Raw genomic sequence first — 27,492 nt, forward strand, 5'->3', positions numbered from 1 at the left:
GACGAAAACATCATGAGATCGATGCAGCTTTTTGAAAATGTCATTTAATAGTCGGGTGGACAACATACCTCTGGTGGCTGGTCGGCTCATGCAAGCACCTTTCTACTCCACATGCGCCAATATCCTCATTAAGATAAATGGATTTGAATGGAAGGCAAACACTCAACCCAGAAAACACCATTCTTTTGGGTTCAAAGCACATTTCAACCCACATTAATTTCATTACAGTTCTTGTATAGATGTCATGCTTTTAATTAACCATTTACAGCAAATGCCATTTGAAAGGTTTTTGTGCATAGGGTACACTGAACACTTCTTACATAGGAGGTCATGCTGGAACGGATTACTTTTAATCTCCCAGCTATGTTCCATTAAGTGTTACCAATAATATTGAAACAAAATGAAATTATTGTTTTCATTACCTCTTACAGCCATAGCATTTATTTCTGCCCTTAATCTTGTGAGAAAGACTGGGAACATTAGTCTCAGTCAGTTCTAACTATGTACTGCAGAGAGCATGTTTTATACACACGGTGCATGTGGAATCCGTTTATCATGGTTTGATTTACTGTAAAATCTGTAAATAAGGGCCACAACAAAGACGTTTGTCCTTACTTCAATTTATGTTGTTATCTTTTGTCAAAGCATTTAAACTTACTGTATGTCCAAAGCCACAGATATTTTGATTCCAGACATTTCTTAAGACAAGCGTTTTAGTCCAAAGTTTGAAAGACTATGAATATGAGAAACATTTGCTGAATCTTTTTTTTTTTTTTACATTTACATTTATGGCATTTGGCGGACGCCCTTATCCAGAGCAACTTACATAAGTGCTGATGATGGGAAGGTTGATCGGGGAAGTAACTGTAACTGCATGGAATTCGAAGGATGAGATGTTGAGATGAGACAAGGAGAGAGGTGTGAAGCAGACCCTGCCAGTTTCTCGTGAAGTGTGAGAGAAAGCATAAGCAGAGGATAGAGCAGCCGGTGTAGCTGAGTTCTGTGGAGATATCCAGGTCTCAGTTAAGAGTCAAGAGGGTAAAGGGAAGCTAAAGCTGAGCTTAAATCAGCTTTCTTTACAGCAGACTGGCAATTTGAGAGCCAACTACCACTGCTGTTTGTGATTGAGACAGCAGAGGAGGGTAGATGAGGTTACTGGTAGTTCAGCCTCTGGTTTGTGGATGAGAGCTTCTAGGTCTGAGAGAGGTGACAACAGAGATACTGTAGGTTTGAAGCACATGTCTAGTCAGGAATGAAGTTAGTGAATATAGGGCTAAGAAGGAACTGGTAACACTTAACTGAACAAGATGAAATAAACACCACTAAACTTGATACTTTATCTAAATTGATGCTGCTAACACTAGTGTCTGTAACCTTCAATATATTTTAAGAGAGACTGAAATATCACTTGCTTAACCACCTGAGATTAGCATAGACTAACAAACTCTTCCAAGCAACACTATTGAATCAACAATACTATACAATACAGCAATTCTAGTGGCAAGAATCTAGATCCAACTGAGTCAAGTAGATAGTACACAAAAGTCAGAATCCTACCTTACCTGTAGAGAATAAATTCAACATAGAGCACTGTGTAAATTAAATAATTGCAGGTTTCCAACTTTATTCATGAATATTTGCCAAGCATATTAGAGTAATAATGAAATATACTCAATAAGATGCTGTGTAATTATTTTTAGATTTATGTTTTGAGTAGTACTATTCTTAAAACAATGGTATTGCAGTTTGGTTTTATTTACTACAATTCTAACATTGTACTGAACAGAGCACTATTTGAGCCATACAGTATTTGATTTGATTCATGATCATTATGACAGTGTGTGTGCTAAGAACATCCAGAGTCTGATGAGAGGCACTAATTTGTGCAGATTCGGTGTCTTTAATTTGGACTTACACTTGAAGTACATTTTGTTCTATTTCTTGCCAGTCTGGCATTGGAACAATGAACATTGCTGCTTTTTCATTACATTATGTCACACGCTACAAAGAGCATCCTTTCATATTTTTTATGTCATTCCAAAGCAGTCAACCCTTTTCTATGCCGGGTTTTTCCTCTCCTGTTTTCTGGCATTAGAACTGATTAGCTCCTGCTGGCTGAATCAAAGATGTAGGTATAGCTGTGACTGGCTACAGCACAGACAGAACAGTGAGCATGCTGGGTAGCAGATGCATGTTTTCTGCCTCCCAGTAGCATCCAAGAGCACTTGTCCAAAGGCAAAATTTCCAACTGCCATGTAATGCAATTACCACCAGCAATATGCTACATGGCATGCACTGGGTTCTTTGACAAGCAAGCTGATTTGAGTAAAAAAAAAAATTATTTTATGTTAGAAATTGTCTCCAGATCTTTTTGTTGGTACTGTGGACATGAAATTTAGAAAAATTACACTTTGTAGTTATATATTTTTTATATTGATTTAAAGAGCATGTTTTTCCTGATTTACTGGTAGGCAATGACAATTTAATATTAAAAACTAACCTCTATTATAGTTCAAATATTGACTTCTCAAGATAAAGAAGTCCATACAATCATATATTTTCAAGTTATGAAAATATATCATGGAAAATGTCATTTGTTTTCCGTAATTTAATTCAAAAAGTGGAACTGTCATATATTCTAGATTCATTACACATAAAGTGAAATATTTTGAGCCTTTTTTTGTTTTAATCTTGATTATGGCTTACAGCTCATGGAAATCAAAAATCTAGTATCTCAAAATATTAGAATAAAGAATTTATAATACAGCAATGTCGAACTTCTGAAAAGTATGTTAATTTATGCACTCAATACTTGGTCAGGGGTTTAATCCTTTTGCACGAATTACTGCATGAATGCGGCGTGGCATGGAGGCGATCAGCCTGTGGCACTGCTGAGGTGTTCTGGAAGCCCAGGTTGCTTTGATAGTGGCCTTCAGCTCATTTGTATTGTTGGGTCTGGTGTCTCTCAGATTCTCTATGGGGTTCAGGTCAGGCGAGTTGGCTGGCTAACCACGCACAGTAATACCATGGTCAGTAAACCAGTTATTAGTAGTTTTGGCACTGTGGGCAGGTGCCAAGTCCTGCTGGAAAAGGAAATCAGCATCTCCATAAAGCTTGTCAGCAGATGGAAACATGAAGTGCTCTAAAATCTCCTGATGCTGCATTAACTCTCGACTTGAGAAAACACAGTAGACCAACACCAGCAGATGACATGGCACCCCAAGTCATCAGATTGTGGAGACAACTTGGATTCTGTGTCTCTCCACTCTTTCACCAGACTCTGGGACCTTGATTTCTAAATGAAATGCAAAATTTACTTTCATCTGAAAAGAAAACTTTGGACCATCGAGCAACGGTCCAGTTCTTTTTCTCATTAGCCCAGGTAAGATGCTTCTGAAGTTGTTCAAGAGTGGCTTGACACTAGGAATGCGATACTGCAACATTTTTGTATTATAAATTCTTCATTCTAATATTTTGAGATACTGGATTTTTTAATTTCCATGAGCTGTAAGCCATAATCATTATGGTGAAAACAAAAACAAAAAAAGGCTTGAAATATTTCACTTTGTGTAATGAATCTAGAAAATATGAAAGTTCCACTTTTTTTATTAAATTAAGGGGGAAAAATTACTTTTCCATATTCTTTTTTTTTTTTTTTTTTTAGATGCACCTGTATGTGGTAGAGATGGTGTATTTGCATTAACATGGTTCCACCTAGTGGACATTTGGTATACATGCAGGACCAAAGTCATACATTATTTTACAAGCCTGTTTAGATTTGGGATTTGTTCACATTCTCTGTAATATGTCTACAATCAAACATCACTCCAACTGTCTTTGGAAACATGCCATATGCTGTAGACCTTTTGCATCGAGATGCTAAGCATTAAAAATGCAGCAGGAATGCTGAGGGAAGGGGTGGAAGCTGCACGTTATGTGAATGCTTCACCTAGTTAGAGATGGTTAATAAGGGATAGTACTGAATAATGCAGATCTAGTGCTCTCTGTGCATATCACACTTCCCTATGCTATTAGAGAACATAGAGGCATTAGTTGACATTGATTCAATAAACAGCTCTGAATGTATGTGCTTGGTTGTGTTTTGCCTGTTGATCAGTTTGTGCCAGAAAAAAAAAATCTAGCCTAATTAGAGTGTTGTTGGTGTGAGTCTAATACTTAGGTCAGCCGTGCAAAATGTGTTTAATAGAGCTATTAAAATTAGGTCATTTTCACAGTCCTTCACACAAATGAAAAACATTCATTGAATAAAAGAAGTTTCCTGAGTTCAGTGAAGACTAGTTTAATCCAATTTTTTTTAATAATGGATGTTTATAAACTGCAATGTATATGGCAAAGCATCCTTAACTCAGCAAATGGGCCCAAAGTTCAGAATTTTAAAAAAAGTCACTTCCACACTGTAAACTACAATAAGCAGTTACATGTACCTCTACCTATGCTCTACATGGGTTACCTGAGGCATGTTTACGTACAAGTCATAATCTTTCAAATATAACACAGAAGTAATAAAATATACTGCTTCTGGTGATGTACCAATAAAAAAAGATTAAGGTATATTGAGTATGATAAATTTTTCTAATTAATTTTATAGCCATGAAGCCAGATCTCTGAGCATGGAAAGACCAAAGCTCATCTACAAAAGATGCCGTTCACTGTATATGATTTGCTTCTTGGATTATTATGCCGTAAACTGCTAAACACTCACAATAAATGTTTCACTGTGTACAAATTTACAGCACAAATAGCATTAGAATGATCAAGACAAAAATGCCACCAAGTCAGGAATACCGAGAGTTATACATTAAACAATTTCTCATAGTTTTCATGAATAAATATTACTTAATATAACTGTAGTTTACTTAATTTCAGTTAATATGGTCCATTCTAATGCTTCTAATATTTCTAATGGTATCCAATGATTTAATCTATGAATTTAATAGACAGCATTTCCTGTCATCTTAAGCATTTTAAGCAAAAAAGTCTAATATGTTTAATATGTCTGTACTAAAAGATTCTCATTCTTTGGTACCATTTTAATAAAACAATTTCCAGAGATGTAATTTTCAATTTGGCAAATAATGGGAAATTTGAGAATCCTTTCCTTTTTTCTGTTATCTAAAAAAAAAAAAAAAAAGATTGTATATTTTATAAGACATTAATTCACACCATTACATACAAGCAAGCCAAGCTTAACCCAAACTAGACTTTTGAGTGAAATTGACAAAATAAGAACACTTGTGAAGTCCTGACGGAGTTGTACAGTCATTCAAAGGCAGCGCTGAAAATAGTAAGGAGTTCATCGTGTGTACTGCCTTGCACACATTCTCTCTATACATTCACCAACCACTTTATTAGGAACACCATACTAATCCTGACTAAACCCCAACCACCCCCAAGCCTTACTCTTAGAACACTATCCATTCTTCTTGCCCTGGATTCCAGTTTTTGTTTCAAACATTCCTTTGAGAGTCTGGTCCATGTCGACATGATTGCGTAACACAAATTTCTGCTGATTTGTCAGTTGCACATTCATGCTGCGAATCTCCCGTATCACAACATTCAGAAGAAGCTCTATTAGATTCAGATCCAGTGAAGCCATTGAAGTACACTGAACTTGTGTTCATGTTCATGGAACCAGTTTGAGATGACTTGTGCTTTGTGACATGGTGCATTATTATGCTGGAAGTAGCCTTTATAAGATGGGTAAATTCTGACTATAAAGGGATGTACATGGCCAGCAACAATAGCAGAGGCTTGGCATTAAAATGATGCTTGACTGGTATTTAGGGGCCCAATATGTGCCAATAAAACATTCCCCACACCATTACACCGCTTCCACCAGCCTGCACTGTTGACACAATGCAAGCTGGGTCTCTGGATTCATACTGTTGATGCCAAATTCTGACCCTACCATCTGCATGTCTGAGCAGAAATTGAGATTAATCAAGCTAGGCAAAGTTTTTACAATCTTCAAATGTCCAGTTTCAGTGAGATTGTGCCCATGGCTGCCTCAGATTCCTGTTCTTGGTTGACAGGAGGGGAACCTGATGTGATCATCTGTAGGTGTAGCCCATCCTCTTCAAGGTTGAGTGTGTTGTATGTTCTGAGATACTTTTCTGCTCACTACAGTTTTACAAGTAGTTATCTGAATTACTGTAGCCTTCCAGTCAGCTCAAACCAGTCTTGATTTTAATTTATGCACTGTGTTGCTGACACATGTCTAGATGATCGGTTAATTCCATGATTGAGTAGATGTTCCTTATAAAGGGGCTAGTGATGGTATATGAGTTCTGTGTGTATGTTAGGTCAGAAGCTGCCTAATCTCACGGTGAACAGAGCACAAGAATTCCAAATACGAAGTTCCTCCATTCAAGCCTTTATCCTCCACTAGGAGCTGGCGGAACAGCATCTCTGATCTGTCTTTCTGCTTCACAATCACCATCTATAAAAAGAAAACACTTCTAAAGATCTACTGCAACAAAGACCTGGAAGCATCCTAGAGGGCGCCCCAGTAAAATATGCAGCATTCTGACATTCTAGTGAATTAAATTTGATAACATTTTTAAAACATCTAAGCTTTAACTTGTCAACCCCTAACAATTTGCAGAATGTGTTTCAGAACACAATGGCACTGATCACTTGATCTTGAAACACAGTGTAACACACAAATAACTAACGGCATTGGGAGAGTTGTACCTTCATGGACTTGCACTTCTGCTGGGAGATAGCACAAATGATGGAGTGAAGCTTCCTAGAGTGAGCGGTATCTAGTTCAGGCAATGTAGTCTGCAGATATATTAATATTAATATCAGTCAGTGAATAACCAGGTCAGCTTTAGAGAAATTATTCAATTCCTAGATGTTAAATACTTGGAAAATTCTTTAAAGTTAAAAAAAAATTATATATTTGAGAACAATAAATAATATATTACAACGGTTACTAGCTAATTCAATCAAAATATAAATTCCAGTTTTAATTGCATTTGGCTTTTCTGACCTGAATCATTTCAAACTTAATGCAATTCAACAATTAACCCAAACTTCACTGATAATGGTAGACACTGCTTGCATGTGATTTTGTGTATGATGCTGGTGTCTCTGACCGTATCTGAACTGAGGTGGGCCATGGAGGGCACATTGAAGAGGTTCTGGATGAGATCAGGAGAGCAGGCCTGGCCCAGCCAAAGGAACATAGACTGGCCATTCTCCAGCAAAAACACACTGGTCTCGCTCAAACGCTCCTCTGAGCAGCGCACTGCTGCTGGAATCGAATCACTCGCCACGTCCATGGAGTGCTGACAGAAACAGAGTAGGAGCTCATGACCAAAAACACACAAAATTTTATTTAATAGTAACTTTATAAACTAATTGTAGGGGAGTTATATACTGACTGACTGTGTTGTATATGTCCTGTCATTTTAATTTAACTAATTAAAATTTGCCTGTTAGCTTAGCCTTACACTTTCCGCTTTACTCTATGATCAGTACTGCATTCTGCCTTAATAGGGCTGGTATAGTCCAAGTAAACTATATTATTACATGTATCTCTAAGGGTGCTTTCCCATATGCATTTGCAATTTCAGGCAAAAACACAGAAATCGCACTCAGTTTTAGACCCAATTAACCAGACTGAGACAGTCTACAAATGGTGTTTGACTGCAGTTAGGGGGTGATTTGACTCTGAATTGAGGCAGCTGCAGTAAGTGAACCAAAAATGGAGTATATTTCTGGTTGTGGGTGACATTGCTTTGTAGACGTGAACTATTAATTTGACCCATGAGATACAAACTGAATCAAAAGTCAGAAAAATGAGAGGTGTTCTGGATTTTTGGGCCCATGAACAAAAACATTTGTTTAGTGCCAGCTCTGTGTTCTCTGTTCCTGAGTGATTTACACTATTTCAAATTTATTGGGCATAAATAAAGCAATGGACAAAATGGTCGGTTTACCTTTTTTCCCAATTTCCATATTTATGATTAATAAATTAAAGAGATTCATGAGTACGGTTTTCAGCCTTAGATGTCCCTCAGCGAGGTTTTTTTTTTTCTCATTAACTTACTATATGTGCACAAACCATGTCACAAACCAAACAGCAAATAAATGATACATTTTGTTCTCGTTTGGGTGAAAAATACACTAATAGGTGTGAAATCAGCCCAAGAAATATATGACTTGACTGTGTATATAAATCACATCCTTTTCAGCCTGCATTGTTTTCCAACAGCCGAAGAAACAGCATCAAATAAATGGTGTACATTTGGCCTTTGGTTCCCTGTTTTAGCTTTATGTCTTCATGTGTTCTCACCACTGGAATGAGCTGTGGGTAAAGCAGGACCTGGCTCTCCTCCACTCCCATGGACATGACGCTGAGTCTATGGAAAGCCCGGTCATCTGTAGAGAGTTCAGTGCTGCCCACCAGAACTGGAGTCTTCATCAGGCTGTTCATGTACACCGGGAACACTTTCATAGCATCAGGCAGGATCAGCTGCACATAACATTATAGGGAAAAGAAAAGGTCAGCTGACATAAAAAGTCAAACTGCATAATGGTCAGTAAAAGTCAAAGATAAGCTAATCTGATACAAGAATGACAAAAGTTACTGATTAATACTGATAAATATGATGGCTCGTGCTGTTAATTTCCCAACTTCCAATAATTCTCAATTTCACAACAAGTACATTCTACAAACAACAGTGACGTCCAACATGATGACTGCAAAGCTAAATCAAGATATTGAAGGCTAATCTCCATATATGATAAAGCAACAATAAAGTCTCTTTTCTCTGAGAACACGTGACTTGTCAGACCTGACTTGCAGCAGAAGGTGTAGCACAGTTCTTCCTATAGCAGGCCAGCATGTGGGCTGTCTGCCTCACCAGGATCTCCCTCACTGTCCGCACAGGCTGGCTTAGTATAGCGTGGTACGCTGGACAAACAAAGACAAACACTTTTAGCGTGAATACACAAATATTATTTAAATCTAATGTAATGTTAAGGGTTAATTTTCTGGTAATATTCAAGACTGATATTAAACAAAAAACACTTCATTAGCCAATCCCAACTGACTACAGTTTAATCTAGGACTGGGCTAGGCTTAATGCATGTAAATTGGCTCTAGGTTTAAGTACTATAGCTGAAAAAATGCTGACTCAAACATCAGACTTAATTTTTTACCTGATTTGGCAAAGAAGTTGATGAGTGCATCAGTCTCACAGCTCTTGTAAAGCTCAGATAACTGAGAGCTACAGTTCAGACTGAGGTTGTGAACGCGCAGCCGCCTCTGACCACCGACGGAGGTGTAGAGCACAGCACACTGGAAAAGCAAGAGAGGCATACATAGTAGGGCAGAACTGACTCTTTTTCTCTAAATGCACACATGCAACTGCAACATCACATGCACATACATATATCACTTCTCCTGGTCCGCCTGAAAACAGCAGGATTCAACCTATACTCCGAGAGATATTTGTGAAAAACTATTTTATGCCATATACAGTGCTGTGAAAAAGTATTTTTTCCATTTCTTCTGTTTTTGTTTATATCTCATACTAAATGGTTTTCAAAATTACAACAAAATCTAAGATGAAGCAAAGGCAACCTGAGTAAACACAAAATACAGTTCAGGTGGTAGAGTGGGTTGTCCACTAATCGTAGGGTTGGTGGTTCGATTCCCGGCCCACATGACTCCACATGCCGAAGTGTCCTTGGGCAAGACACTGAACACCAAGCTGCTCCCAATGGCAAGCTAGCACCTTGCATGGCAGCTCTGCTACCACTGGTGTGTGAGGGTGTGTGAATAGGTAATAATAAACAGATTAAAGTGTTTTGTAGAACCACTAAGGTTAAAAAAAAGCACTATATAAGTGCTAAACCAGAAGAACATTAACATCATCTGAATTTTGCCAAAACACACCTTGAAGATCCTCAAACCTTTCAGGAAGACAGGGGTCCCGTTACATCTGGCGTAAACCAAACACAAAATTCCACAAAAAAACACCTACGGTCAAGCATGGTGGTGGAAGTGTGATGGTGTGGGGATGCTTTGCTGCTTCAGGACCTGGGCAACTTGCAGTAATTGAGGGAAACATGAATTCTGCTATCCTAAAGGAGAATGTCTGGTCTTCAGTCCGTAATCTTGAAATCAAGCGCAAGTGTTTGGTTGCAGTTATTGCTGCTAAAGACGGCACAACCAGATTTTAAGTGTAAGAGGGCAACTAGGTTTTCACATGGGTAATAGGTGTTTGACAACTTTTTTGCTTCAATAAAACAATATATATATATATATATATATATATATAAAATAATAACAAAAAATGTATTGTGTGTTTACTCAGGTTGCCTTTGTTTTACATTGTATTTCGTTTAAAAATCTAAAATTATTTAGTATGAGATACACAGAAAAAATCATGTAGATAAATCTCTGTAGATAAATAAACAAAACCAGACATATTTTCCTGATGTTATTTCTTTCGGACATGGTTCAGCTTTTCAGGTTAAATTGGGAAGAGGAATTTATTATTATTATTATTATTATTATTATTACTATTCTCATTCTAATACTATTACTAATAAAGGGTATGCACGTGATGTCACATTGGCTGAAACTCGCCGCTGTCGCGCCCACTGAGTGGGAAAAAGACTGAGTGGCAGCATTAGTGTACAGCGTGAATTCCGTGAAAACACAGAAAAAAAATGCATCTAAAATGAGGAAAAAGCTGTTCTGCTATCGACTGTGATAACAGATTCAACAAGAATTTGGAGCTATCTTTTTACACGGTGCCAAAAAAGCATTCAGTCCGTTTTTACTAAGTCAAAAAACATTCACTCATTTTTCACTAAATGGAGCAGTGTAAGTGTTATTTTGCCATGTGGTATTCATGTTGTACAATGATGAATAATTTGCTACATATTTCTTTTTACACGCTGCCTATTTCCATTGATGAATAATGGGGGTACATTCATTCTCTGACTATTTTACCTTCACAAATTTATAACGTTAGTAAGTGGAAGCAGAGTTAGCTACAAACCAACCAGGACTAGCTAGAGTAAGATTTACCAGATAAAATTATAGAATAAAATAAAAATATTTGTACATACAACCAGAATGTTTATTGGTGTTCTTGTCACTGTAATTTCTCCAAGAAATCCTGCCTTGAAGGACCAAGCGTCAAGGCTATTGTATGCTTTCAGGCTTCAGGTAAATATAAATGTCAGGAAAATTGATTTCTGGCCACATGCCAATGTTCATGAACCACAGGTTCTTGGGTAAGTTGTAAGGGTCACTGTCGAGTCCAACTGCCTTTAATTTCAGCTGATAATTGGTAGTTATACTAGCGTTTTCACAGCTTCTATTAAAACCAGCCATTTTGCTGGATGTTTTGCATTCAGTCTGGCTGAGGGGGCTTGTTCTGGGGGAAAAGTGACGTCAATGCATACCCTCTATACTACTGCTGCTGCTACTACTACTACTACTACTACTAATAATAATAATAATAAAGCTAATAATAATAATAATAATAATAATAATAATAATAATAATAACAATAGTAAGGACCCCCGGTTCGATTGGGAATCCTTACCTTGTCTATATGGGTTTCCTCCTGGTTCTCTGGTTTCCTCCCACCTCCCAAAAACATGTCAGCATGGTTACTGTTTTCACTAAATTGCCCCTAGGTATGAGTAAGTGTGTGAATGTGTGTGAGCATGGTGGCCTGTGATGGACTGCTTTCCAATCCATGGTGACTTTCCACCTCACGTCCTGGGATAGGCTCCAGATTCACCACAACCCTTACTAGGATTATCATTATATTTACTGAAGACAAATGAATGAATGTTGCTATATTATGCTGCAGTGTAGAAATGTAATCTGCTTGGAATGTTTACCAGGCACCTATCCATCACAATGAGCTGCAATGTTGCCGTGGTTATTCTTTATTTATGTATTCTTTATTTATTCTTTGTGATCAGATAGCGAGTTTGGCACCAAGCATTACTGGAAGAGAGTACAATGTCTGTGTTTTCTCTTTTTAATCGGTAACATATTTGTTGTAGGAATCTTTAAAGATGCACTGTTGTATTCTGTGCGTGATATGATTTCAGTTCTCACACATAGCAAAACCAAAATAGTGCCAACTTGCAATATAAACAAGGCAGGCAGACCACTTGAGCTCACCATTTCAACAGGAAATTGCGAACATAACATTGCAGTAGTGGCTGCTAACCAGGCAGTTGTTAAAAATGTTTTACTTTGCAAACACTATCAATAACAGTTTCAATTACAGTCAGAAATAAAAAGAATGATTTACAATGTTTCAAATTATGATTATTCACTTATAATTCGTATTCTTATAAAAGGCTAATATCTATAATTTGGCAACATGCATTATGCTAGGATGAGGAGAAAACAAAAACATAAAAGGCAAGGGGAAAAAGAAGTTTTTATTTTGGGCTAAAGCGCAGGTGTCTAATAATACAAAGGGTAGGGATGTCACGAGAACCGATACTTCGGTACCAACACTCTTAAAATGTGACGGTACTTGTTTTTCGGCATTTCCGTTGGTACTAATTGTAACGAAAGTACCGAGGTTGCGATTCTTCCGGACCTGATAAGGGCAGCAAATACACACAAGTGTTTTAGTCGGTCCACAAGTGAAGAAGAAGAGGAACGCCTACAAGCACACGGGAAAAACTACAGAAGATTAGCTTAGCTTAACAAGTTTAGCTCCGCCCCGACTCGTTGAGAGGAAAAGAGAGGAAAGCTAGTATTCGTTTCCGGTGTGCAACCGATGCTATCGTTCATTTCAAACGAAGCGAGGAAACACCTGGAATTTGGCGACGCACCTGAAAGACGGTCCAATATTATGTCTGTTTGTGGCAGCTGGCATTGTGGCCATGAAACCAGCTAACATTATGCTCCATGTAATGTTTGCAATAGCCAGTTATGTTTAGGAGTGCAAGTCCACTCGTTATCAGACAGTGTTTGATAACTAAAATACCCCCCTCTCCCTCTCTTTGCCAGTATCAGCTAGAGGAGGATATCCTCCAGGAGAGTTTTTTATTTTATTTATTTATTTTTATACCACACCGTGGTATCGACTTTGGTATCGAGTATCGTGTACTTTTGGTGGTATCGGTATTGGCTACTAGATTTTTGGTATCGTGACAACCCTAACAAAGGGGCTAGTGTTTGGTGGTGTATGTGCCACACTGACCTGTATAAGAGCCCCAGCCTCCTCACTGAGTGCGTCATCGTGCTTAAACTCCACTGTAACTGCTTTGTCACAGTCCACTGCAGCCATCTCCACATCTGTAGTTGTGTTCATATAGATGGCACCAAAGAAGTCTGTGGCCCTGAAACCTTAAGTATAGCCAGTATACACAGACTCAGGTGTTTGATCTTAAAATTGAATAAACTTACATTATTACAAATTTCTTCCTTTTGTTGACATACACAGAGAGTGTTGCTTCTCTGAGTGTCCAATTTCTGGTTTTGTTGTTTGAGACTGCCAGCTTTACCTGTGTTGGTTCGAACACGCATTATGGCATCAAATCCGATGGACTTCTCCACATCTCGTCTCAGATCGCTGAGGAAATGCGGACCATCTATCTGAACCTGCCACATAAGATGATGTTTGGAAGTTAATCACAAGGGGATGACATTTCACACTAGATAACAATTTCGATACACATCACAGAAACATGAGATTATTAAAATTGTTTATTACACCTCAGGGAGTTTGATACACACCTGAAAGTTGCTATATTTGTAAACTGAGCCACCAGTGTGTGTGGGAATGTCACCCATAGTGGCCAAATCCACATACTGGTTAGGGAACAAGAAGAGGTCAACGCAGCAACCCTGGCTCACACACTCTTTAGTCAGCTGCTCATACACACCACGCTGTGGCTGAAACAGAGTCTGCAGATGCAAATATACACAAATTAGCCTTACATTCCAAATGTGTGCAAATTAACATATTTGGATTGACAGAAAAATAATTAATAAGCCACCTTTTCTTTCTCGGTGTTCACCAGCTTCCTGTCATCCCTGTTCTTCAGCTTCCCAGGTGCCTCTGCAGTTGGGAGGGAAGAGTGGAAGATGAAGAGCTTTCCACTGCATTCGGCAGCCTGAGGACACAATGGGTTTGGGCATGATCAGTGACTTACACTTTAATGACTGAGTGATTAATGAATAATTAATAATTCATCATTCTTATGAAAGGCTATGGGAGTTAGTAGGTTATTACACATAGGACAGTCACAAAGAAACTGCAGAGGAGGTCTCAGTAAATGGTTACGTTCAAAGATACTGTATTTTAGTTTAACAAAGTTAAAGTGCAATTTAGTTGAGGAAAACTAATAAACTATAGTCTTTAATAAACTAGTAAACTATAGTCACAATCAATAAATTATCTTCTGAGTTTTGAGTCCAGTTAGAAGTCAGAGTAAGCTAGATCAAATTGCACATATATTTGTTGTACCTTCAGTGCTTCCACTCCGGCTTGAATAACTGGAGCAAAAACAGTTTCGCTTTCATTTGTGTCAGCAAACATGTCAGGAATCTGGCTCAACAGACTATGATAAGCAATACAAGGAACAAAATTCATGTTTAATCCTTTTATTTCTACTTTTCTAAAAGGAATGCCACTGCAAATAAAAAAAAATCAAATTAATGTTTACCAAAAGATAACCAAATGACATTACATTGCAAATAGCAGTGGATCATTTTTGGGTTACATCCATGCAACATGGATAAGAAATCATAATGTCAATAATAAATAAAACTGGTAAACCTACTTGTTGATGACAGCTCGTGATTCCTGAAAGCTCACTAGGAATCCATCCAGAAGGGGCAAAAACATATCTGTCACATCAGAGACCACCATCATCTGAGGTTGAGCTAGTGCACTATTCACATTGTAGAAGTGCAGGATCTTGTTGTAGGTGACAAAGCCCACTCTAATGGCTGAGCTCTCAGCTCCCTCCTCTCTAAAAAGCAAGAGTCAGGAAACATTAGTGTTATTGTTCAGGAAAGCACTTTATTATGAGTGCCAACATTTGTGGACTTATATCCCACATGATTCTCTTTTTTTTTGTATTTAATATAACCTCGTGAAGCACTTTATTTGGAACACTAAACTAATACTGGGTAGGGTCTCCCTTTGTTCTCAAAACAGCCTAAATTCTCTCTGGCATGGATTCCATAAAATGTTGGAAACATTCCTTTGAGATTTTGGTCTGTGTCGACATGACTGCATCACACAATTCCTGCAGATTTTTCAGGAACACGTTTATGCTGCGAATCTCCCGTTCTACCACATCTCCAAGGTGTTCTACTGGATACAGATCCGGTGACTGGGAAGGCCAGTGAAGAACAGTGAACTCGTCATGTTCATGAAACCAGTTTGAGACTTTTGCTTTTTGTACATTATCATGCTGGAAGATTTTGACAATACTACTCAAACAGGCTGTGGCATTTGTGGCAAGTGATGTTTGTTAATTATTAACAAAGTGTCAAGAAAAATTCAACCACAATATTACACCAGTCCACCAGCCTGGACTGTTGACACAAGGTAGGTTGGGTCCATGTATTCGTGCTGTTGGTGCCAAATTCTGACCCTACCATCTGTGTGCCTCAGCAGAAATCAAAATTTATCAGACCAGGCTATGTTTTTCCAGCCTTAAAACTGTCCAGTTTTGGTTGTGTCTGTGCTCACTGAAGCCTCAGATTTCTGTAATTGGCTGACAGAAGTGGAACCCTTCTTCTGTTGTTGTAGTCCATTCGCCTCAATGTTTGACGTGTTGTGCATTCTGAGATGCTTTTCTGCTCACTTCAATTGTACAGTGTGTTTATCCAAGTTACAGTAGCCTTTCTGTCAGGTCGAACCAGTCTGGACATTCTTCGTTGACCTCTCTCATCAACAAGGTTCTTCCGTCCCCAGAACTGCTGCTCACTGGATGTTTTCCTTCATTGCACCATTCTGTAAACTCAAGAGATGTGAAAATCCCAGGAGTTCAGCAATGATAGAAGTACTTAAACCAGTCCGTCTGGAACCGACAATAATGCCACAGTCAAAATCACTGAGATCATTTCCCCCCCATTCTGATGGTTGATGTGAACATTTCCCAAAGCTGCTGGCCAAAATCTGCAGGATTTTATACATCATAAAACTGCTGCCACACGACTGATTAGATTATTGCATGATTGAGCAGGTGTACAGGTGTTCCTAATAAAGTGCTCAGTGATTATATTTGAGTTCTGTAAGACTATAGAGTATAAAATCAATTCAAACTATTTCACAAATAAAACAAGCCAAACTCTTGTACAGAGACTGGGTTAGAGAGCACTCCATGTTTATAGTTCCAAGGGCCACTTCCTCAACATAAATAATTGTGAAAGCTGGTCAACAGGGCCAAAAATACATTCCTAGTGCTAAAACAGAATGTTTGAAAAGAAAAGTGTAAAAAAAATAATAATAATAAAAAAAAAAAAAAAAGATTGGTTTCATTCCAGATTTGCAAATCTTGACCCTAGTCAGACCATTAGGACAGCAGCACCACAAAGATATGTGAAGTGACAAAACAAGCTTGTTTATGAGCTTAAATGACTTGGTCCTGCCAGAAAAAGTTTAATAATGGTGGGTCAAGGGTTTGTGTAAAAATACATCTATAGAGGAAAAGGAGGGGATGTTTAAAAGCAAAAAAAAAATAAAAAATTGTGAGAAGAGTGAAGGGAAGGCAATAAAAATCCCTCTTATCATTCCTACCTTATCATTTAGCTGACTGAGAAAAAAGTTACATAGCACAAAAGTCAAAAGTTCACACAAGCTCCAACTAGACAGAATAAAGTAAAATGGAGCACAATGTTGCCTGTTAAAAAATGATGCTGAATATAGTATATCTATTTACAGTAGCAATACCAGTGATTATATATTTTTTGAGAGGGTATTGGTGGTATTTGGTAAATTTCCAAATATACACTTTTAACACCATTGCATGCTGGAGTAAATAAAGCTTCTGAAATTGCTCAAATGCTAATTCTGTGAGAATACATTATATGCACATGACTGTAATTCACAAACTGCACATTTGTATGGAGAAAATGCTGAGAACTGAATTTAATATGTGAGGCAAACAAGTACTAGTACCTACAGAGAAAAGTTTGTTCTTTGCAGATAAGTGAACCTGAATTGTATCTGGGATTTGTTGACTTCTCAAGCATAACGATTTTAAAAAATGGTGTGCTGGCTTAAATAACTCAGGGCCTACAGGCAAACTTCCACTATCCATAAAATGAACATTCCTCCAAAACAGGGAACATCAGCACCCAATCAGTTCATGGCATATATTTAAGTTTGAGTCCTGATGAAAAATAAGGAAAAAATTCAATGCTGAGGTAAAACTGCACCAGGGGTTGCTACTAACTGCTTGGCCTTTGAACGTTCCTTACTATGGTAGTTGAGCCATATAAAAACGTTGGGTGTCCAATGTGTTTCCCATTAAACGCATGCACTCTAGTGAGCAAAGCCAGAAACAGAGGGGAGAAATCAGATTTAATACCACAGGCTTATTTGGAGTGCACTTCCAGCATGCTTTTGAGGTGAGGTCAGTTTTCGAAACAAACACGGACATACCCACAGGGTAAGGAGAAAGACATTTTGCAGGAGATGTACATGGGAACTACTAGATGGTAAATCAAACGTTTGTATATTTGCACGACAATTTTTTTTTTTTTTTTTTACGTACGTTAGAGCATTGTGCTCCATGAACATTTCAAAGATTTGGCCTTTCTCGATCAGCCCCCACAAAAATCACGTAGGCAGGCATTTTCAAATGATGAGATACAGCAGTACTTAGCTTGGTGGAGTTTTGTTGTTTTGCATTTCTTCACGCTCATTTTACTGACCATATTTGGCATGGAATTGGGGGCCTTTTTCAGGTGCAATGAGTTGCTTTCTGAGCTGATGGCAGCTAAGACATGCATGTGTTATACCTGAGATATGCTATCAAAACAGTAGTGACAAACATTTGTTGCCAAAATTTCTTGCTCATACTAATCATTGCATAAACAATGCCAAAGTGGTGTTACAAGAACATAGCCTTAAGGAAGACAGTTATGCTTAAGTGATTAACAAGCTTCAACAGTGTATATAATGTGTTCTTGAGGGAATGACAAAAAACAGTTTGTCATGTACAGCTAATAAACATCGGCCACTGCTTCTAAGTGATTCCTTACACTGTATTCCAAAACTACAAGCAAAAAATGTCACTTTTATTAATTATGGCAATAAGTATGTTTAAAAATGTATCTAAACTTTTAGCTTTACATGCATTGTTATACCTGATTTATTACATTTACATATTACATATTTATTCATTTATTACAACCCATGTAAAATGTCCTGAAGCAAATCAAGTTAAAAATTTTTGGACAGTTCCAAGTTGTCAGTTAAAAGTAGAATTTTAACTTACTTTGGAAGTCGTTCCAGCAGCGTTTTTAGTTCCTCACATATCAATTTGACAAGTCCACTCTTTATGTTGTTGTATGAGACCTCGATCATGAAGATATAAGCAGGAGGATTGGGAGGCTTATTGTTCTGAGAAATAAAACAAAAAAAAAATTACTTGCATTGGTTTAACTGACAAATTTTTATTTACTGGCCTCTGCTGCCAAGAATTAGTGTCCAATGCACCATTAAGCACAGGACTCCAGTAGTGGGTATATATTATTTACTAGTGTAGTGTAGAATATACAGTATATAATATTGTATATTAACTAAATGTTACTTTGACGGACAATACCATTCAGGTATCTTAATTAGAAACATCTGTTGAACTTTAAAACAGCCATAATTACTTTTATGTACAATATAATCACATGGACACCAATATGATGATCCCAGCTGTCACATTCCAATATCTACTGTACATTATTATAAAATGTAGGACTAAGTGCTCAATGTTTTGCTTTATGGGTACCAGTGTGCAGTATAATATCATCCAAGGTAATTCTAAGCATAATTTATACAAACTTTAATTACCAAATTTATGCATCAGTTACTAAATTAATAACATGGTCTACTAAGTGAAGACAAAACACATTATGCTTGAAGTTCTGACAAAACAAGCAAATCTGCTTGTTCTTGCCAATACTAAATTTACAATGTAAATCTTCACGGTTTAAGTTCCATTTAAAAAAATGAGATGGTAGGCATGGGTTGGAGATTCTTGTTGCATGAAGGTGCATGAACGCAACAAATACTTTTAAAAAAATCTGGGTGTCCACCAACTCATAATAAAACAATTATATGTTATAATAATGTCATATTACATTATATTATATATAATTAATATATGTTATATCATAATTATCTACAAATGAAGAAAATTCAATATTGTTGCTATTCGCCCTACAAAAATTACACCAAGAGCTGAAGGAGATGAAAAATAACCCAAGAGCAATAGGAAAAGACCTGCAGAAAATACATTTCGACTATCATAAAACACTGAATGGTGTTAATAGAAGAAAATGACTGGACTTCAAATATAAATTCCTGCACATCTCAAATTCAAATTCAGAAAAGAACCTAGCTGTTCCACAACATTTATTGTGCAATGTTCTGTGGAGAGATTACACAAAAGTTAAACTTTTGGCAGAAATGCACTGCACTATGTTAGGAAAGAAAAAAAACTAAAAAAAAAAAAACACACCAAAACCTCATCCCGTCTGTCATGCACAGTGGAGGGAGCAACATGGTTTGGAGCTGTCTCAGGGCATGGACAGCTTATAACCATTTAATTAATGAATGAATGAATTAATTAAAATATATTACAATCATTTTTACAGCAGAATGTCAGGACAGCAGTCACATTTTGGAATCAAGTTAGAGTCCAGACCTGAGACCCAAATGAGAGACTGATCATGAAAAATCTCAAAAATATTGATGAACTGAAACAGTTTTGTAGGGATTAATGGTCTAAAATTCTTTATTGCCACTGTGTATATCTAATCAGCAGCTACAAAAATATAAGATCGAAGTTATTGCTGCTAAAGGAGGTTCTACTAGTTTTTAATTACAAGGTTTCTCATACTTTGTCTAGCCTGAATTGTAAATGAGGAATAATTGTCGGCCTGTCAATACAAGGGACAAACCAAGAAATCTATGACTTGTGACTTTTTTTGTGTTTTCCTCTGCTCATTTTGCAGGTGAATTTCCTTCAGTTAACACTTTCATAATTGACAGAAGTGTCACAAAGATGTTACATAACACAATAGGTAAATAAAAGGGAAAAGTTTTAGTAATACTGCATACAGCTCTAGTCTTATGAGCAAGTCATTCAAATAACTCCACTTAAAAGCATCAATTTCTAGAAGTTACACCTTGTATATTTCCAACTGCCTAGGGCCACAGTATAATGTACTATAATATTATATAATAGTGCATTTTTAATCTGCTGTCTTCAGCTCACTATAGTGTTTCAGCAAATGACTGCCATGAAATGTAGTTCCATTAGATGGTCCAAGCTGAACCATTGTACACAAATAAACACTCCAAGCAATGTACTGTATTTCTTTTCCATATAATTTTGAAAATATTCAATTCTACATGAAATGCTGAATAGCTTAGCAATATCCACCATATGCGACTGTTGTAAATTGTTATATTGTTCAAACATGTTTTAAATAACACCACTTCACATAAATACTGAAGAATGATCTCATTTTCAAATGCAAAGTATATTTTTCCATAAATAAAACCTAAGTGTATAATGTATTGTTGAGGAGCTATAAATAGAGCATTACTTTGCAGTAATCCAGCGTAGCGGCAAACTCATAAGAACCCAGGGACAGCTCTGGTCTTTCATATACATCCATTCTTCGGCCCATGTGGTCTAGGTGCTGGAAATACTGGACAGGAACTAAGGAGGGATACATTTTTACTTCTTTTTTTCTCAAAAGAAATAACTGTATGGAAAAATATATTTGTTGGTTGCTGACCTTATTGCTAAGTCAAAAAAAGTTAAAACCAACAGTGAAGTACTGACTGTCTGTGGTACTGACCCTCATTAATACAGCTGCAGAAGCCACACTGGAAGCGTCTTCCACCGTCAATGAAGAGCATAAAGGGGCATATGTAGGCCTTACAGCGGTTACAGCGTATGGGTCCTGCCTCACCATGATTTACTATGTATAGAGGAGTCTAATGTAAACAGAATCAAGAGAAGACAAAGAAGCTGTTTATCATTTTGACCTGTAACACACACTTTCAGGTAATTAGAATTTTAATATATAAAGACCCGACACATTTATGTTTTTATAACCAATAAATAAATCACTAGCTTAAAGAAACACATGCAGAACTAAGTGGAACATGGTCCTCTCTGTGTAGTAATAAGAAGGCAAGTTATAAATCAAGCTATGTTTACAAGAATTAAGAGAAAATGTTTCACCCAGGGTAACTAACTATATAGATGTCTTTTAAGTTACATTTACACTTATTTACACTTACATTTATACAGTATATATTTACAGATATAAATATTTACAGATATATAATATAGTCTTAAATTATAAATCATATTTGTACTATGGCCACTTGTTACTACTAGTCAATTAGGAGGCCTGGAACGTTTTTTATGTAACATGTTCCCCTGAGATTGAATTTTAAAGTAATTAGCCTCTAGTGAAACAATACACTAACATTACCTAAAAAGGACCTATAGCAATAGTGCTGTCACAGACAGAAAGGTGAGACTGACTGAAGATTCCTGGACCACACAACACTCTTAGACCTCAGCAATCAAGAGTTTCAATGAAATATACTATCATTTGTCATATACAAGACAACAATGTATTTAATGTAAAGTTATTATCTAGAACACAACTATCATATATACAGTATTAAATACTGTCTTTATTTTTAAAGGAGTAATTATGGCTATAAGAGTATAAGTTACTAGTGACCCAGACGTGTATTGGTGATACACAACTTTGTTCTGTCTATGTGTAATAACAATAGTTTATATTAAAAGATAAGGACCAGTGACAATGATCTAGCATACATACTTCATTTTTGGGCACTGTGGCAAAAGGTTTGATGATGGCCGCCAGAGGCACTTGCCACTGCTTGGCAAGGTCAGAGGTACAGGGAAATGAATAAGTGGTGCATCGCATGAACCTTGGGCTAGCATTTCCTGGAACAACAATAGACAATTTGACTAAGAAATAAAGTTTTTTTTTATTTTCCTATGAAGAGATTCATTATAGTTTATTTATTTCTTGCATCACTCAATGATAGACCCCTCAGCTTTCATTCGTTTACCAGGGTCAAAGTTTAATGGTATTCTTAGGCCCTGGATTGTTTGTACAACTGTAAAGAAATGTTTTTCATTGGAGACTACATAATACTTCAGTATGTCAATCTGTAAAAAGGTATCTGCTAAAAGCTGTAAAAGTAAATGCAAACACTGGTACTTTGTCAAAAAAAAACTCACCTTGATCCTGAACAGTGAAATTGGTTGTGACTAGGGGCGGCACTTGACCCCTGAGATTTGTGGTATAGACCTGACCACCTCTCTTAGCCTGGTCACTTTCAATCACTTGTATCTATACAGTGAAATGTAATGACATTTTAGGGAAATACAGTGCATAATGAATTATAGATAACCTAAAAGAAATTACTTTACCTAATTTACTAAATCTATAAACAGCATATCATTGTGCCACAGTCATCAATACAGAAGAGGACTGTACACACTCTGTACAGATAGATGTCAGGCAAAATTTTTTTACATGTTTAATTGGCATAACAACACACATTAATAGCAAGACATTTAGACAACACAACAAAACTGACTGAATGTAGCAACTGTTCCAGATCAGTCAACTGAAGAAATAACAATGAGACTTGTGTTTAAATGATGCAAGTGACTTTTATCTCAGGTGATGAAAGAAAGATTGATGTGGATGATGCTGATAATCAAAGTGAGGCAGGCGTGAATCTTTCCGTGGAATAGCAACAAAATTTTTAAATGTAATAATCTCTGGTTTCACTTTTGGGGTGACCACAATTTAAAATTTCATAATTTTATCTATGGTTAAGATATGCGGAATAGGTCAACATATTTCAGTTCAGGAAAACCAGCAATTTTCAGAGCTAAATAGAGTAGAAAATGTTATAATTTGACCATCATCATCATCATCATATATGCATGCATAATAAATAATAATAAATAATTTATTTAATAATTTATGTATTTATATGTGAGACAATCTATTTATATTCAGTAAATATATTTTATAATTATTATGTAATGTTTGACCCAAGTTGGCACCCATGATGGCATTTATTTGCAAATTATTCAATTGTTGAGTATATATTTGTTTACATGTCTCACACTGGGACTGTTACAGTGTTTATTGTACAAGTAAGTTTTTATCAATCAGTTCTTACTGTGCTAGGTATGGAGTCTGGATCAAGTTTCTTCTGAGGAGGTCCAGCCATGTTGGCAGGTCCTCCAGGGAAGCCTCCTGGGAAAGCACCTGGCTGTGGCCCTGCCATCGGTGGCCCTGGCATCTGTCCTCCATATAATCCTGTAACCACAAAGACATTTAAAATACAAACTGCCTCAGCTTAGTGTGCATATAATATAAGAGCATGGCTCACATCAATATTAAATGATTGTTTTGAAACAAAATGCCAAATATTCTTTACCTGGCTGCTGAGGAGGAAATCCCTGAGGTGCTGGTGGCTGTTGGAATCCAACTCCACTCAACGGAGGAGGGTGAGGCCGTGAATTAGACAATCCCATTGGCGGAGGCCCTGTTGCACTCATGGGTGGATTAGCTGCCATTGGTGGACATGTAGCCATTGAGAGAGGTTGAGTGCCTGGAGGAGACATGGGTGGATGTCCCATTGTTGGTGGTGGAGACATGTGAAAAGGCTGCGGTGCCGCTAAAGACTGAGGAGTTTGCATGGAGCTTTGGGCTAGATAAAGCAATGAAAAGAATCAGAGGAACAAGTCAGAGGAAATAGCTAATTTAATCACAAACACAACTGTATATTAAGAAAAAGAACTGCTAATACTACAATTACCATATCCATCAATGTTCATAGCACTCATCTGATTGGTTATTTGTTGGGTTGGAGCCATGCTGTGGTATGGTCTTTGAGGGGACTGTCCATAGGGAGACATGGCAGAGGCTGCCGGAGGGGGAGGGAACCTAATAATAAAAAAAAGTGATGAGGTTCAATTTAAACTGCGAAATTTTACAAAATTCAGAAAAAAAAAAAAATCTTTAATCTATCTCTGCGCAAAGAAAGTTACGTCTGTAGGTGTGCGCCATTTTGTTGAACAGGAGATCCATACTGGCTAGACGCAGGTGGTGGAAGCATCCCAGAAGGAGATGAGGCAGCTGGTTTGAGCATACCTGAAACATAACATTTGCAGGGTTGTAATATCCAGCTAGTAATCAGTGATGGGAGTATTTAAACACATACCCCAAATTATATTCCTAAAAATGACAAGTTCACATTTCACACTATCTCTAATTGAAGCTCCTTATGCTAATATTGCACATGCTACTGTGCAGGGACAAAAGATCTTGACAAATTCCCGAAATGCCAAGAAGTAATACCATAACTACCTTTCTCAAATGTATAGATAATTACACACAGTTCTTTATTAATCACCATATTTAATATTCAGAATATTATCTAAGACCTGTGCAATATTTATGGTACATATGAGTTCATTGCATATGCTAAGTCATAAGCTAAAATACAGTTATGTAGTCACCAAAGCCAGCTTGTGCATGTGCACAGCTAACAAGAGAAGACATATTCTTGTCAAAAGTGAAACAAAAGTAAAATAGAAAGTGAAGGGAATTTCATTGTACCTGTTGGTTGTGGAGGTAATGACTGTGGTGGAGCTCCATAGTGCCCATAATGGGATTGTGGAGGGGGAGCCCCGAATGCAGTGGGGTATCCCCCCAATACCGCCTGGGCCTGCGAGTATGGAGGTGTAGCAACATAACCCTGCTGGCTCATCCTGTTAGATGTATTTAATTCCACAAATAAAGAAAAACAGCAACATGTACAATTAATATAAATTAATCTTTGAAAATTCTTGTAACACCAACCATGATAATGTACTTGTACAAAAGTGCTGCGTCCCAATTCGCCTACTACCCGTCCTAAATAGTAACACAGATTACAATTAGTGAGTCAAAAATCATGCGCTGTATCCCAAAGGTAGACGGATGGTCTATTATTTCCGGTAGATTTTCAAAGTGTGGATCCGTGGACACTTTTTCATCTAATAATGCCCACAACTCCCTATGCAAGGGAGTGACCATTGTGATCATTTGCTTCTCCGAATTCAACCTGCAAAATAGTTGGACGAGCCGGTGATGCAGCTTCAGCATTTAAGTGTAAGAACTTAAATGTTAAGCACTAACCAAAGTATTTTTTTTGTCACGTAAGATTAACGGTTGTATGTTGTGTAAAAAGAGTACCATGTTTATAATTTTAAAAAATAAAAGAAATAAATCAATGGAATGGTAAATTAAATTATATAGTATAAATTATATAAGGAATAATGAATGAAGAAAAGCTGAACTGCAACAAGGAGTTTGTTTATGGTGACAGTGTGTGTAACTAAGCCACAACCTTCTCTTCTGTTACGTCACGTGTTCGTACGTCCCAGTCCTTACAAACCCTTTTGCTACACACTCAGAAGTGTGTACTTTTTCAGCACAAAAAGAGTACATACTTCTAGTGCATAGTACTGTATAAGTAGGCGTATAGGGACGCAGCATATGACGCTTCCTATTATGCCAACATTTATGCCTCCATCTTTAGTAGTGATGGCCTCTAAGCTGCAATGCTTACGTTACTACAGCTTAGGTAAATAACAGTTTATTCAATCTCTAATATGAAATTACAGACTCGTGCAACCCAACCTTGGTTCATGCCATATTGCATGGAAGCTCATGATCTTGTGTAAGATGGACCTTTACCAATGAACTATTCAGAGATAATGAGAGTGATAAAGCACAGGGTGATCTCATTCTGTGTGTGTGTGTGTGTGTGTGTGTGTGTGTGTGTGTGTGTGTGTGTGTGTGTGAGAGAGAGAGAGAGAGAGAGAGAGAGAGAGAGAGAGAGATATTATAGATTCATTTAGAATGGTTATCCGTCTGTAAGGAAACATGTTTAACAAAATAAAGGCTAGAGTAACATGTAAAATCCTGACTAAAATGTAAAGCTACAGTGGGAGAACCTTTGAAGTCAAAAGCCTTTGGCCAGAAGATGAATTCTCTGACCTGTGACAGTGTTTAACACATTAAATGTTTGCCATCTCTTAATTTAAAAAGTGAAAATATGAGCCTATGTAAAGCAGTAATTGTAAATAAATACTCAGTGATGGATAACAGATGCTGTCGGTGAGCATGCTTGAACTTGTGCAGTGCTTTACCTCTGCCCACAGCTGCCACGTCAAAGATGAGTGTTACATTCATGTTACAAAAACAATAACAATACGTCTTTAAAATAAACAACAACGACGTCGTCGACATACGCCATACAGTTAGCATCAATTCAGCCGCCTAATATGTATGGAGTTCGTGGTTTATAAACGCTGTTTAATGTTTGTCGATAGCGACAGAGTTGCGGTATATCTACTGAGCTAACTGGCACAGAAGGAACTCACGGACGACTCAAACTTTCCGGTTTGTTTAAGTCTATTTAAAGACGTGTAACAAAACATTATACTCTGCCTCACGAGACGTCGCAGATGTCTGGTCACGTATGTAACTAAAATAAATACATAAACAAAGAGAAATTACCTGTAAGGTAGAGATGACGCCGAGCGGACTGACCGTTCAGAATGTAGGCGAGCCTAACGAGAGTGCCACGTCAAACTCCCGGCACCGGCCTCGGGTATTTTGCTGCTTCTGCGCATGCGCACAGTGGTGGGACCCGCTACACGTCAGCAAAGATGCAGGAATACAGACGTGCGCAGAGAAATCCTCCGACTGTGTTCATGCAAGCAGAGCACACAAAGATCAGCTCTTCAAAATACAAAATATCAAATAAGAATGCCCTTACGCTTTTCATAAACTAATCATTTCTGACGCTTGGTCTCAGTATCAGTTTTTTAAACACTGAGTATGAAATACAAATACGTAAAAAGAAAATAACACCAACTATGTAACTGTAACAAAAAGAACTGATGTAATATAGGAAAAAATCATACAACAAATACAAAAAAAATATTTATTTATTTATTTATTTATTTATTTATTGCTTGTATATGGAGGACTTAGTGGTTGGCATGTTTGCCTCGCATCGTCAGGGTTCGAATCCCGTCTCCGCCCTGTGTGTGCGGATTTTGCATGTTCTCCCGTGCTTCGAGGGTTTCCCACCCCATCCAGGGTGTCCCCCGTCTTGTTCCCTAGGATACTGTAGGTTCCAG

The 27,492-nt window shown here is 37.4% G+C and overlaps 2 protein-coding genes across 4 annotated transcripts in view; one reads left to right on the top strand and one right to left on the bottom strand.

Annotated features, from left to right (window-relative positions):
- kcnip4a (potassium voltage-gated channel interacting protein 4a) overlaps nt 1-5,189 on the top strand; it is a 122,155-nt gene extending 116,966 nt beyond the window's left edge. For all 3 annotated transcript variants that reach the window (XM_017471851.3, XM_017471850.3, XM_017471849.3), the window contains exon 8: nt 1-5,189. In XM_017471851.3, the coding sequence (XP_017327340.1) occupies nt 1-48 (48 nt within the window). In that variant the 3' untranslated portion in view covers nt 49-5,189.
- Nucleotides 4,285-27,018, bottom strand: sec24d (SEC24 homolog D, COPII coat complex component). The gene is made up of 23 exons (XM_017471853.2): nt 26,864-27,018; nt 24,917-25,068; nt 24,346-24,448; nt 24,114-24,241; nt 23,733-24,005; nt 23,472-23,611; nt 22,513-22,624; nt 22,085-22,212; nt 21,080-21,218; nt 20,822-20,937; nt 18,490-18,614; nt 14,815-15,006; nt 14,499-14,592; nt 14,029-14,145; nt 13,766-13,936; nt 13,534-13,630; nt 13,230-13,375; nt 9,193-9,331; nt 8,826-8,944; nt 8,324-8,503; nt 7,122-7,313; nt 6,715-6,804; nt 4,285-6,460 (listed from the first exon to the last, which is right to left on the bottom strand). The coding sequence occupies exons 2-23, from the start codon at nt 25,065-25,067 to the stop codon at nt 6,320-6,322; spliced, it is 3,093 nt and encodes a 1,030-aa protein (XP_017327342.1). The 5' UTR covers nt 25,068; nt 26,864-27,018; the 3' UTR covers nt 4,285-6,319.
- Between the last annotated feature and the right edge of the window lie 474 nt (nt 27,019-27,492).

Source organism: Ictalurus punctatus, chromosome 7 (assembly GCF_001660625.3).
Source record: "Ictalurus punctatus breed USDA103 chromosome 7, Coco_2.0, whole genome shotgun sequence".
NCBI classification, from domain to species: domain Eukaryota; kingdom Metazoa; phylum Chordata; class Actinopteri; order Siluriformes; family Ictaluridae; genus Ictalurus; species Ictalurus punctatus.